The sequence below is a fragment of the Peromyscus leucopus genome, chromosome 4 (genome assembly GCF_004664715.2).
Source record: "Peromyscus leucopus breed LL Stock chromosome 4, UCI_PerLeu_2.1, whole genome shotgun sequence".
Taxonomy (NCBI): Eukaryota; Metazoa; Chordata; class Mammalia; order Rodentia; family Cricetidae; genus Peromyscus; species Peromyscus leucopus.
Genome location: NC_051066.1, coordinates 95,028,088 through 95,041,115, shown reverse-complemented (window position 1 = coordinate 95,041,115; position 13,028 = coordinate 95,028,088). Strand labels below are relative to the sequence as shown.

At 41.5% G+C, this 13,028-nt stretch overlaps 1 protein-coding gene across 2 annotated transcripts in view; it reads left to right on the top strand.

Annotated features, from left to right (window-relative positions):
• The window catches only part of Ino80 (INO80 complex ATPase subunit), a 113,376-nt gene that overhangs the window by 3,748 nt on the left and 96,600 nt on the right, over nucleotides 1-13,028 (top strand). The window contains exons 2-4 of one of the 2 annotated variants that reach the window (XM_028854439.2): nucleotides 10,318-10,503; nucleotides 11,089-11,258; nucleotides 11,359-11,426. In XM_028854439.2, the coding sequence (XP_028710272.1) occupies nucleotides 10,361-10,503; nucleotides 11,089-11,258; nucleotides 11,359-11,426 (381 nt within the window). In that variant the 5' untranslated portion in view covers nucleotides 10,318-10,360. Of the gene's footprint in view, nucleotides 1-10,317; nucleotides 10,504-11,088; nucleotides 11,259-11,358; nucleotides 11,427-13,028 lie in introns of those variants that run through there. The other variant, XM_028854441.2, reaches the window with a different exon arrangement.

The window sequence follows — 13,028 nt, the reverse complement described above, 5'->3', positions numbered from 1 at the left end:
CAAGAAAATAAAAAAATTTAAAATTGATTTATTTATTCTTATTTGATGTGCATTGGTGTTTTGCTTGCATGTATGTCTGTGTGAAGGTGTCAGATCCCCTGGAACTGAAGTTACAGACAGTTTTGGGATGCCATGTGGGTACTAGAATTGAATCTGGGTGCTCTGGAAGAACAACCAGTGCTCTTAATGGCTGAGCCATCTCTCCAGCCCTGAATTTTAAGCTTGAAGTCAGCCTGGGCTACATAGGAAATTCAGTAAGTACTTATACCCACTGAGCCATCTGGTATCCTGAAGACAAGTTTGAAAGTTGACTAGTAAGTGTCAGAATATTGATGCTAACATACAGTGATGAGAAGAGCATAGGCATTGCTATTAAAAACCTGTAAGAGCCAGTTAGTGCTGGGAATGTAATTTGGAAGGGTGCTCAAAGCCTGGGTTCAATCCCCACCAGCCCCCGTACTGGGCATGGTACCACTTGCTGCAAGGTAGCCGGCTTGGGTTATTTCCAACCTTGTCGCTAAAATTAAGTAAATGACCTGGGTGTGGTGGCATATGCCTATAATCCTAGCACTCAGGAGGCAGAAGCAGGTGGATCTCTTGAGTTTGAGGCCAACCTGGTCTACAGAGCCAGTTCCAGGACAGCCAGGGCTACACAGAGAAACCCTGGCTCAAAAAAAGAGAGAGAGAAGAAGAAAGTTAAGTAAATGAATAAATACATAAACTAGTTAACATGATCAATACTTTCAGTCTTCTAAACTTGGTTGGTTTTTATCCCTGTTTTACAGATGGCAAGTAAAACTCAGGTAGCCAGTAAGTGGTAGTGTTGTCTCCTTTCAGTCCCAGAAATATTTTAAAGAGCATTTTTGTTTGTTTGAAGTCAATTCTCTTACAGGCCAGGCTGTCCGTGGAGGCTGATCTTGAATTCTTAGTCCTCCTGCCACCACCTCTGAAGAGGTAGGATTACAGACATGTGCCACCACTCTCAAAACAAACAAAAAAGCAGTAAGAATCACACTGAAAACTTCAGGTTTCTTTATAAAATGCTTTTCCGTAAACTGACTGGGGTAGCACACAGCTATAATCCCAGCTCTTGGCAGGTGGAGACTGGAGGAGAGCCAGTAATAGTTCAAAGAACTTGGTAGGGTCTGGTGATGGATCTCAGTTGGTAGAGTGCTTATTTAGCATCCATAAAGTCCTGGCTTTGATCCATAACAATGTATAAACTGGGTGTGGTGGCTCACACCTGTAATCCCAGCACTTGGGAGATAGCAGCAGGTGGACCAAAAGTTCAAGGTTATAGTGAGTTCAAGGTTAGCATGCCCCAAAATAAGTAAAAGCTGTTTCACTTGAAAGACTTGGGTTTGACAGCTGAGTGTATAGGTAAGTGCTTATAATTCCAGCTCCTGGGAAGGTGAGGCAGGGGAGTGGGGGTGGGGTTTCCTTGGAGCCGGAAGCCATCTTGGACTACAGAATGAATTCAAGGCCAGCCAGGGATGTACAGTGAAACCATGCTTTAAGATCTATGGTATAGGGCTTAGAGAGGTGGCTCATCAGTTAGGAGCACTGGCTATGCTTATAGAGGTCTCCGGTTCAGATCCTTGCACCCACATGGCAGCTCACAGTTGTCTATAACTCTGATTCCAGGCTATCTGTCACCCTCTTCTGGCCTCTACAGGCACCAGGCAGGCATGTAGTGCTACAGATACACTTGTAGGCATTCACATACACATAAAAATAAATCTTCAAAGAAACCACAATATTAATCTCAGTACTTGAGAGGTAGTAAGAGGCTCCTCAGTTCAAGGTCATCATTTTTATTGTTAGTTGCATGTTTTCACTTCGATGGCTTGCTTGGGTTCATATTGTGGAGACCTTTTAAATGAAGATATCAAGAGTCAGCTGAGGCTGGGCAGTGGCTCACACCTGGAACTGCTGAACATTTGAGGCTGTCACAGTTCACAGAGTAAGTTCTAGGCAGAGCCTGGGGGAGGGAAGGGAATCTCTGAATTCAAGGCCAGCCTGGTCTACAGAGTGAGATCCAGGACAGGCACCAAAACTACACGGAGAAACCCTGTCTTGAAAAACAAAAACAAACAAAAAGAATCAGCTTGATTAACCTTACTGTGAAAGTTTTATACAAAGGTTGTCCTGAAAGAGTCCTGTGGGAGCAGTGGACACGCACTTACTGTTTAAAAGGCAGTTGGATGGAAGTTCTGCTATAGAAGATTACACATAAGATTGATGTTTTACCATCATAAAAATTAAAGTTCTACCCCTCCAAAACAAGAAAGAAAGAAAAAAAAAAAGAAACCATGCAAAATAAAACCCGAACTCAATAACAACAAAAACCCGTTGGATATGATGTGAGCCTTATCCCAGGACTCGGGAGGCAGAGGCAGCCTGGTCCAGCCAGGCAGGATAAGTGGAGAAACTCTTGTTTCAAAACAACAAACAAGCAAAAAAAACAAACTCACATAGGAACACAATCAACCAAACAAAATGAAATAGAAAAAGATTTCGATTTAATCTCATTTACTGGGCAAGTTATTTAACATGTAACCTATGCTGACTTGGAATCTGAGTGTCCCACATCTACCTCATGATGCTTCTTGGGATTATAAACTAAGATTACAAGTGTGCATCTCACCAAAGTCCAGCCACTATGAAAATTTGAGCTTCTAATAGGTAAAGTGGAAATTATAATTTCTGCTTCTGAAACTAAATCACATGTTAAGCACTGAGCACATCACTGAACGTAGTTATCTTTTGTTTTCATTTAGGAAATAAGTACACCAATGGCTGTCACATTGTTTTGTTGTAGAAGGGAGCTATTGCTTACTAGTAAGAGGGAACAACTAATAGAGCATGAAGTTTTCTGAAATACTTAGGTTTAGAATGTATCTTTAGAAAAATGCTGCTATAAACACCCCCACCCCACCCCCGGACGGGGCTCCTGTTTCCTCTCACTCTCCCTCTCCTCCTCAGGGTTTCACTGGCTGTCCTGGAATTAGCTCTGTAGACCAGACTGGCCTCGAACTCCAAGATCATCCTACTTCTGCCTCCCCTCCTGAGTGCTGGAATTAAAGGCGTGTGCCATCACTACCCAGTGAGACAGGGTTTCTCTGTGTAGCTCTGGCTGTTCTGGAGCTCACTTTGTAGACTAGGCTGGCCTCGAACTCACAGAGATCCATCTGAATCTGCTTCCCCAGTGCTGAGATTAAAGGCGTGCGCCACCATCGCCAGCTATATTATTTTTTTTGGGGGGGGTTGTAATTTTTGTTGCTGTTTTCCTATATTCTTATTTTCTATAAAATAAAACAAGTGAGTTATCTCCAGTTTTGCATGTGATAACTTTTCTGCTCAAAAGTTAGTTGCTGAGTAGAATAAAATGTGAAAGTCTGTGTGTGGAAACAGAAAAACAGATAATAAAAATATGTAAGATTAAAAAAAAATAAAGGCACTGTGATCTGTTTCTTTATCCCTAAGAATGTTGTCCAGATATGTTGCCAGAAAGGCCAATAAAAATAATTCCCAACTGGTGTGGTGGCACATGCCTTTAATCCCAGCACTTGGGAGGCAAAGACAGGTGGATCTCTGAGTTCTATGCCAGCCTGATCTACAAAATGAGTTCCAGGTCAGCAAGGACTGTTACACTGAGAAACCTTGTCTCAAAAACCAAAACAAAAGTCATTCCCAGGAAGAGTATGAGGAGAGAGGCTGTGCCCCATGAGACGGTCCAGTAGGCCAAGTGCTTGCTGTCCAAGTCTCTCAGCTTGAGTGCCACCCCAAACCTGCAGTCGAGGGGAAATGTGCTTTTATCTCTTGTGGAGGTGTGTGCATACACAGGAAATAAATTGAAGGAAGAGCTGATCGGTGATGTCGCATGCCTTTGATCCCAGCTCTCCAGAGGCAGAGGCCAGTGGATCTCTGTGAGTTTGAGGCCAGCCTGGGCTACAGAGCGAGTTCCAGGACAGCCAGTGGTGGTGGTGCACTGCTTTAGTTCCAGCACTTGGGAGGAAGAAGCAAGCGGATCTCTGGGAGTTCAAGGTCAGCCTGGTCTACAGAGTGAGTTCCAGGATACAAACCCTATCTGGAAAATCTGGCCCCACCACCACCAAAAAAAAAATTGTTAAAAGTTTTTTTGTTTTGTTTTTCAAGACAGGGTTTCTTTGTGTAGCCCTTGACTCTCCTGAAACTAGCTATGTAGACCAGGCTGGCCTCAAACTCTCAGAGATCCTCCTGCCTCTGCCTCCCAGTGCTGGGATTAAAGGTGTGCGCCAGACAGCTTACTTTGTTACTGTCAGTGCTGGAGGTCCAGACTCAGGTCCTTAGGACTGCACAGCAGGCACTTTACCCCCGTCCGTCACCTTCCCAGCCTGCTCCTCTTTTAGTAAGAGTGTTTCACACATTTATAATACAGTTAGAGTCTCATAGTCTGCCTGCCTTCCTGGGAGCCTTTGATGTCCTAAAATGAGTTTTTACTTTAATTTGCACACATTCACTGGTCATAGTGGCTAATGCTTGCCTTCCCACCCCCAGCACTCTGGAGGCATAGGTATACAACTAGAAACCTAGTCTCAAAAAACCAAATAAAGAAAAAAAAGGTTGGGTCTAGAGGTATGCTCTTAGAGTCCTAGTGTGGATGATTCCAGAGGCTTGCTGGCCCACCAGGCTACTAAATTGGCAAGTTTCAGGTTCAGTGAGAACTCTGTCTATAAAATAAGATGGAAGGGCGATTGAGGTGGCTCAGTGCATAGAAGCACTTGCCAAGCCAACTGTCCATCCAACTTTGAGCCATAAACCCATACAGCTCTGATTTCCACATACTCAGATTCTCACACATCATGCACAAACTTACACATACAAAAGAACAGAGGTGGAGAGTGATAGAGGGGGCACTGGACCTCTGGCCTCTGCATTCTCACACACATTGTGTACACCCTTTTTTTTAAAGGAGGGGAGAAATGTGCTCTTCTAAATAACCTTAAAAAGGAATGAAATCTGGAATAAATAAGTGTATAAATCTATACTCAAACATTTTTATTACATTTTAGTTTATTTTTGTGTTTGCACACACATGTACTACAGTGTGTTTGTGGGGGCATCAGAGGACAGCTTTAGGAGTTGGTTCTCTCCTTCCATATCTGGGTCCTTGGGATTGAACTAAGGCTGTCAGATTTGGCATCAGATGCCTTTATCCATTGAGCCATCTTGCTGGCTATTCTGAGGCACTCATAAATATGGAATATGATAAAGTCATATTCCAAGTGGCTACAGGTTAACAGTTCTGATACTGATGTACATGCATACAATTGGATAACTAACTAAATGGGTGATTGGAGACAGACCTCTCAACTGTTGAAATGGGGGACACCCCCCCCACACACACAGGGTTTCTTTGTGTAGTTCTGGCTGTCCTAGAACTCAGTCTGTAGACCAGGCTGGCCTCCACCTCTCAAGCTCAGGGATCCTCCTGCTCCTGCCTCCAGGTGCTAGGATTAAATGTGTGTGCCATCACGCTGAACTTTGAATGGAAATTTGTAGACAAGCAAGGAAAAGAGGATTTCAGTATGAATCCAAGTTTAGCTTAATATGTAAATAGAGATTATTATACTTAGAAACATTAAGATACATACTCTTGCCAGGTGGTGGCGGCGGCGGCCGGTGGCGCTTGACTTTAATCCCAGCACTTACGAGGCAGAGGCAGGCTGATCTGAGTTTGAGACCAGCTTGGTCTACAGAGCTAGCTTCAGGACAGCCAAGGCTTTTACACAGTGAAACCCTGTCTCAAAAACAAAACAAAATCCCCCAAAACATACTCTTGTTCAATATAAACATACAACACATCTATACTATATTACTGTATTAGTTGGTTACATAATGACATCATGTATCCACTTAGTGCCTAGGTTTTTTTTTTTGTTTTTTGTTTTTTTCCAGACAGGGTTTCTCTGTGTAGCTTTGGAGCTATCTAGAACTATCTTAGAACTGATCACTCACAGAATCGCTTTGCTATGCTTTTTTTTTTTTTTTTTTTTTTTAGTCAGATTTCTTGTAGCTCTGCCTGTCTCTAGAATCTTGTCTCTTATGGCTTGAAGTTGTGCACCGCCAATATCCAGCTAGTGCCTAGATCTTTTATCTTCAATAAAAGGAAAGAAAAAGGTCTGTGTGGTGTTTTGCGTGAGACTGGCCCCTATAGCTTCATGTATTTGAATATTTAGTTCCCAGTTGGTGGACTGTTTTAGGAAGGATTAGAAAGTGTAACCTTGTTGGAGTGGTGGGGCGTTGAGGACTCAAAAGCCAACCTTGGCCCAGTCTCAGTCTCTTGCTGCTCCTGCCTGTGCTCCAGCAGTATGCCTGCTTCCCTCCATGCTCTCTCCATGATGATCATGGACTAACCCTCGGAAATTGTAAGCCTTCAATGTAAAGCTCTCTTTTATAAGTTGCCTTGGTCATTGTGTGTCCTTGTAGCAATAGAACGGTAACTAAGACTGCTTGGAGAAATTGCCAGTTATAGAGTTGACGGAAATATAAATGATAAAGATGAGAGACCTGTAGGTAAGGGGTGATACCAAAGCAAGTTTTTCCAGCTTTGGCTATTGGGAACTCTTCTCATTGGTTGCTGTGCTCTTTTGATGTATCCTGTCAATTTGGACTTGTTGCTGCTGCCCTTTTTTGTTTGTTTTGTTTTTTCAATAGTGACATTCTTTAATTTTTAAAAAAAATTAACATTTATTTATTTGTGTGTGCATACGTGTGTTCATGTGTATGTTCCATAGTGCATATATGGAGGACAGAAGATAACTTGTGGGAGTCGGTTCTCATCTACCATGTGGATCCTGGGGCTTGTGGCAAACTTTTTTCCCAGCTGAGCCATCTGGCAACCCCTGGTTTTTGGTTTGGATTTGGTTTTTGAGACAGGTTTCTGTATACCCTAGAAGGCCCTGAACTCACTGTGTTCCCTGCACTTCTTTTTTAAAATTATTTTTATTTTATGTACATTGGTGTTTTGCCTGCATGTATGTCTGTGTGAATGTGTCAGGTCCCCTGGAACAGGAGTTAATAGACAGTTGTGAGCTGCCATGTGGGTGCTGGGGATTGAATCCGGGTCCTTTGGAAGAGCAGCCAGTGCTCTTAAAGTGAGCCATCTCTGCAGCCCACCGTTGCAGTTCTGATCCTCCTTCCTCCACTTTTCTGTTCTAGGACTACAGGTGTATGGGACTGTGCTTGGTTTCTGCAGTGCTGGGGATAGAACAGAATTTGTGCGAGCCAGGCAGCATGTACCACCTGAGCTATTTGTCAGATAAGATGCCTGTGGTTTTTGTGCTATTCCTTTCAGGCATAAGGGTCACCCAGATTAAAAAGTACTTGGAAAAGTCAGGTCACGTGCAGACTTTTTTGTTACACACTTTTGAAACAATACAGTGTACAAATATTTGTGTAGCATTTGTAGTGTGTTAGATAAGTAACTGAGAGATTCACGGTAAACAGGATATACGAGGGTCATAAACAGATTATGTGCCATTTTAATATGAGAGCATCCATGACTAGGCTTTGCAGGGATTCTAAAATCAATATCTTGTGTACACTTAGAAATGGCTATATTTCATTTTGAGAAATAGCATGCAGGTTTCATTAAGAAAGAAAAAGGATTAAGGAAATATATAATCACAATATACTTATGGGGTGGCAGTATATTCTTTTCTTTATCCACTAAATCCACTTTAGGAATTTGTGGAAGGGACAACCTTTTTTAGCCAAGACCTTTTCAGTTTGCTTTTAAATGTGGGTATTTTCTATCTCTGGAACATTATGCTTTGAGTAAACTCAGCTTGTTAAGTTGCTAGACTGTTTCCATGTTATAGTGACTCTTAGGCTGAGCAAAGTGTTTCTGGCCTTCATGGTTGAGTGCTCTACCTACTTTTGCTGTTTGAGGGCAAGCCAGTTTTTCTCCCTGTATTTGCTCCTTAGTTTAGTGTGTGGTTCATATTATCTCTTCCTAATCAAGAGCTTTGTGACTTTATTTACCAGGATAAGGTAACCAAATAATTTACAGTTGAAACCTGGATGCTTTGGAAAGTGAAGGGAGAAGGCCTAAATCAGATTAGTGAGAGATAGGTCAGTGTAATGGTGGGACTTTTTGGTTTTTTTTTTCTGTTTTGTAACAGTGGCTGGTTGTTGTGGGTATTCAGTCAATAGCTTTGGAGTACCAGTATTGGGGTGTGGCCTCTTGGCAGGTTACATGGCTGCTTAAAATCTGAGGAGGGGCACACAGTTGTTCTCTTTGGGTGATTGGAGACTGATAGCCTGCTGCTGGGCAGAACAGAGGACAACGATGACTGTTTACTTGGTTCTGTATCCATGAGTGTATTTTTCCCCAATTTCATATCTTAATAAATCCTTGATGTCCCTAAACACACTGTGGTGATGTGGGAGACCTGCTCCTTCCTCAGCTGATAGTAAAGAATTGGGGCTTTAGAGTCACTGATGGTAAATGCAATGTGTGTGTGTGTGTGTGTGTGTGTGTGTGTGTGTGTGTGTATGTTTCTCCACACAGGGTTTCTCAGTGTAGCCTTGGCTGTCCTGGAACTCGGTATGTAGACCAGGTTGACCTCAAACTCACAGACATCCTCTTGCCTCTGCCTCCTGAGTGCTAGGATCAAAGGCATGCACCACCACTGCCCAGCTCCAAATTCTCTCTCTCTCTCTCTCTCTCTTTCTCTCTATCTCTATCTCTCTTTTTTAACTTAGTTGTTTAAACTAAAATGAGAGTACTTTTTGTTTTATTTTTGGAGACAAGGTTTCTCTGTAAATTTTGTTGTCCTGGAACTTGATGTATAGACCAGGTTGGCCTTGGACTTACAGAGATCTATCTGCCTCTGCACATTACCACTGCCTGGATGAGTTTGACCTTGAAGTTTTGATCCTCCATGTGCTGGAATTATATAGGTGTGCACTACTGTATCAGGACAGAGTTTGTAGTATACAGATTAAATGAGCTAGTTTGTTTTGTTTATTTTAAGTTAAGAAATTGTGTGTGTGTGTGTGTGTGTGTGTGTGTGTGTGTGTGTGTGTATGTATAGCACATGTATGTATATACCACAGGCACCAGAAGAGGGTGTCAGGTTCCCTGGAACTGGAGTTACAGACAGCTGTGAGCCACCGTGTGGGTGTTGGAAACTGAACCTGGGCCTTCTGCAAGAGCAGCCAGTGCTCTAAGTGCTGAGCCATCTCTCCAGCCATTTTATTTTTCAAGTTTTTGATAATGGGTTCCAACCTAGGGCCTCTCACAGGCCAAGAAAGCTCTATAACCCTGAGCCAGTAATTGACCTACAATATAGAATCCCCACACTAGTAGATTTTTTAAGTATGTATGTGTGCACATACACATAAGTAGACTTAACATGGACTTGGGGCAATTATGAGGAGCTGAAGTATAACCAAGAGTATAACCAGGATTATATAGAGTCTTGGCACAGGCCAGTCAATGGTAAATTGTTCTGTCAATGTATTGATAGTTTTTCCATCCTTAGAAATGTCAGTGTAAGGCAATATAAACTTTGAAGAGTTCTTCACTTTAAGATTGGAATAGATTTGACAAGATTTTAGAAGAAGGTATTCCTCCTTGGAGTCTTTCCACTCCTGGAAAGTTTACACCTTTCTTTAATCTGTGATTCCCCCTGCTAAGAAAGAAGATGGCTGGGCATGATGGTGAGATTTTGTAGAAAACTCTAATAATATATGTATCCCCCTGGCAAATAGGCTACCTCAGACATATCAATGACTATAAGTATAAAAAGAAGGTGATGTTGAAAATAAATACTGTACTCTGCAAGATGCACACAGTCAGCACTTCACATGGATAGTTATTCATTCTTTGTTTTTTTTGGTTTTTCGAGACAGGGTTTCTCTGTGTAGCTTTGCGCCTTTCCTGGAGCTCACTCTGTAGACCAGGCTGGCCTTGAACTCACAGAGATCTTCCTGCCTCTGCCTCCCGAGTGCTGGGATTAAAGGCGTGCACCACCACAGCCCGGCATGTTATTCATTCTTTTTGTAGTTATTGGAGGAGAAACAGGAAATACATCTAAGGATTGTTTGAAAAAGTGTTTTATGAATTGTGTTGCAGTTGACGATAATGTTTCTACACTTTGCCTTTGCACTAGACGCCTTCGAACTATCTGAGTTTGTTGTGGTCGCCATGTCTTGTGTTCGAGAGAGCCTGATTTCTGTTTGTATGGAAGGCAAACAGCAGAAGGGGGAGAGGAATAGTCTTTCATGGTTTTTCTTTTCTTTCTTTCACTTCTCTTCATTCTGCAGCTGTGCAGTCGGAGGTCCTTGTGCATGAAGACAGATTTGTTCTATGGCCTCGGAGTTGGGTGCCGGGGACGATGGCAGCTGCACTGAGCTGGCAAAGCCCCTCTATCTTCAGTACCTGGAGAGGGCCTTGCGTTTGGACCACTTTCTGCGACAAACATCGGCCATCTTCAACAGGAATATTTCTAGGTTGGTTACTTTATCTTTAACAATGTTTTATTTCATTTGTGATTACTGTTTCTAAGATTTAATGGTAAACTATTATATGATTTTTATTCTTGGTATTTTTTTTTCTTTCAAATAAAACAGTCAACTTTTTCAAAGACTATTTGTTCTTTAAGTGTTCATTTATAATAACCTTAAGTTAATCATTTAGTCAATCTTTTTTTTTTTTTTTTTTTTTTTTTTTTTGAGACATGGTCTCCCTATGTAGACCAGGCTGACCTAGAACTCACGGATCTCTGCCTCCACCTCTGGAACACCAGGTTTAAAGGTGTGTGTACCAGCTTGCCTGACCATTTAGATCTCTCTCTCTCTCTCTCTCTCTCTCTCTCTCTCTCTCTCTCTCACACACACACACACACACACACACATATACATATATTTATTTATTTATCTATTTATTTATACTGGTCTCAAATGACCTTGAACTCCTGATCTTCCTGCCTCCACCAGGTGCCAGATTTATAGGCATGTGCTGCCACACTTGTCTCAAAATATGTTTTGTTGGATAATCTTTAATTACAGACTTATTCTTTATTATTCAATTTATAGTGATGACAGTGAAGATGGACTGGATGACAATAATCCCTTATTGCCCGAGTCTGGGGATCCCTTAATACAAGTAAAAGAAGAGCCTCCAAATTCATTGCTAGGTGAAACTTCTGGGGCAAGCAATTCTGGATTATTGAACCCATACTCACTGAATGGAGTTCTACAGTCAGGTCAGTGTGGGGTGGGATTCCTCTGGACCTTGAGTTCTCTTGGGGCAGTCATCCTTTCATTTTTTTTTTTTTTTTTTATTCTTTATGTTTCTTTATCCAGAATCAAAATCTGACAAGGGGAATTTATATAACTTCTCTAAGTTGAAGAAAAGCAGAAAGTGGCTAAAGGTAAGAGATAAGACAGAATGTTTCCAGTCCAAATAACCTACTAAGACTGCAATAGAAGGGAAGTCACCGCTCCATTCGGGCGTATTGGCAGATGTTTCCGGAGACAGGTTTTTATATTGGAGCTTGTTTTGTGAAGAGAACTCAGGGAAGTAATTTTAATAGACTTACATTAAATATGAGACGCTAAGGAAGGAAAAGAAATTGATTGGATAAGCTGCTTCCTTCATTGGCTCACCTTGTAATTAGAAATGTCAATTTACTTTTCGTGAATTTTTGAGTAGTTCATCAAATGTCCTGAGTGCCTCCATGTGCCGAGTCCATGTGCCAGCTACTATTATAGGTAAACAAGTCTCTGATCTGTGTCATTTACATTCTGCATGAGGGAGGTAATGAGTAAGAGTGTAAACAAGTAATTACAATTTCATTAAAAGATAGCATTTCAACAGAATTCTGAATGATCAGAGTGAGCCGTGTGAATGTCTAAGGTAAGAGCCATTGATCATATGAGACATACACAAGAACCATTCACAAAGAAGCAACTTGGTGTGTCTGGGAGAAGAGGCTAGTGTGGCTGGCAAAGTGAATGGGGTAGTAGAAATGAGATTAGACCCTAGTGATGTGGGCTGCCTTCCATTGTTAGGGGTGCCCTTCCTCAGATCACAGCCATAAGTAGTTATCACAGTGGCGTAGTATTTACACCACTGCTGTGACTGGTCAGTGAACAGAGCGTGATATTTCTTTTCTTAAAAGGGTCTCTTAGTTAGCATATGCAAACATTTAATTAAAAAAACTGATTTACTATTTCTTTTCTATGACCTCAAAATGATGTAAGTCCTTTAATATCACCACCATGTCCTTTAAAACTCAGGTGGTTAAAGTCTGACTTGCTTTCTATCAGAAAGACTTTTATGAAGTTAGAAATACAGAAACCTTTATGCTTAACTATCACATTTTTAAGAATTGAGATATGGCTCTGGAAGGTGGTTCACAATGCTTGTTGCTCTTGCTGAGGACTTGGGTTTTGTTCCCAACACACATGGTGTCTCACAACCATCAATAACTCAAGTTCCAGGGGATCTGATACCTTCTGACCCGGCGGGCACCAAGTATGCACAAAGTTCATATAAGTGCACAGAGACAAAACACATACACATAAAGTAAATAAATCTTTTTTAAAAAAGATAAAAATTGAGATATAAGTTGTTGACTATAAAATCTAATCTTTTAAACTGTGAGACATAGCTTTTAATATGTTCACAAACTTCTTGGCAATTACCATTGTCTAATTTCAGAACATTTCATCATTACATGAAGAAACCCTTTGCTCAATAACAGCCACTCCTATCCTGAGAGCATCTCAGTCCCTGCTGGCTATTTTTCTCTCTCTCTCTCTCTCTCTCTCTCTCTCTCTCTCTCTCTCTCTCTCTCTCTCTCTCTCTCTCTCGATTTGCCCATTCTGGACATTTCATATAAATTGAATCATGTATTTGGGCTTTTGTGGCTGGCTTTTTTTACTTGGTATACTGCTTGAAGGTTTATTATGTTTTGGTGTGTGTTAGTACTTTGTATCTTCTCATGGTCTAATCTGAATCTACCACGTTT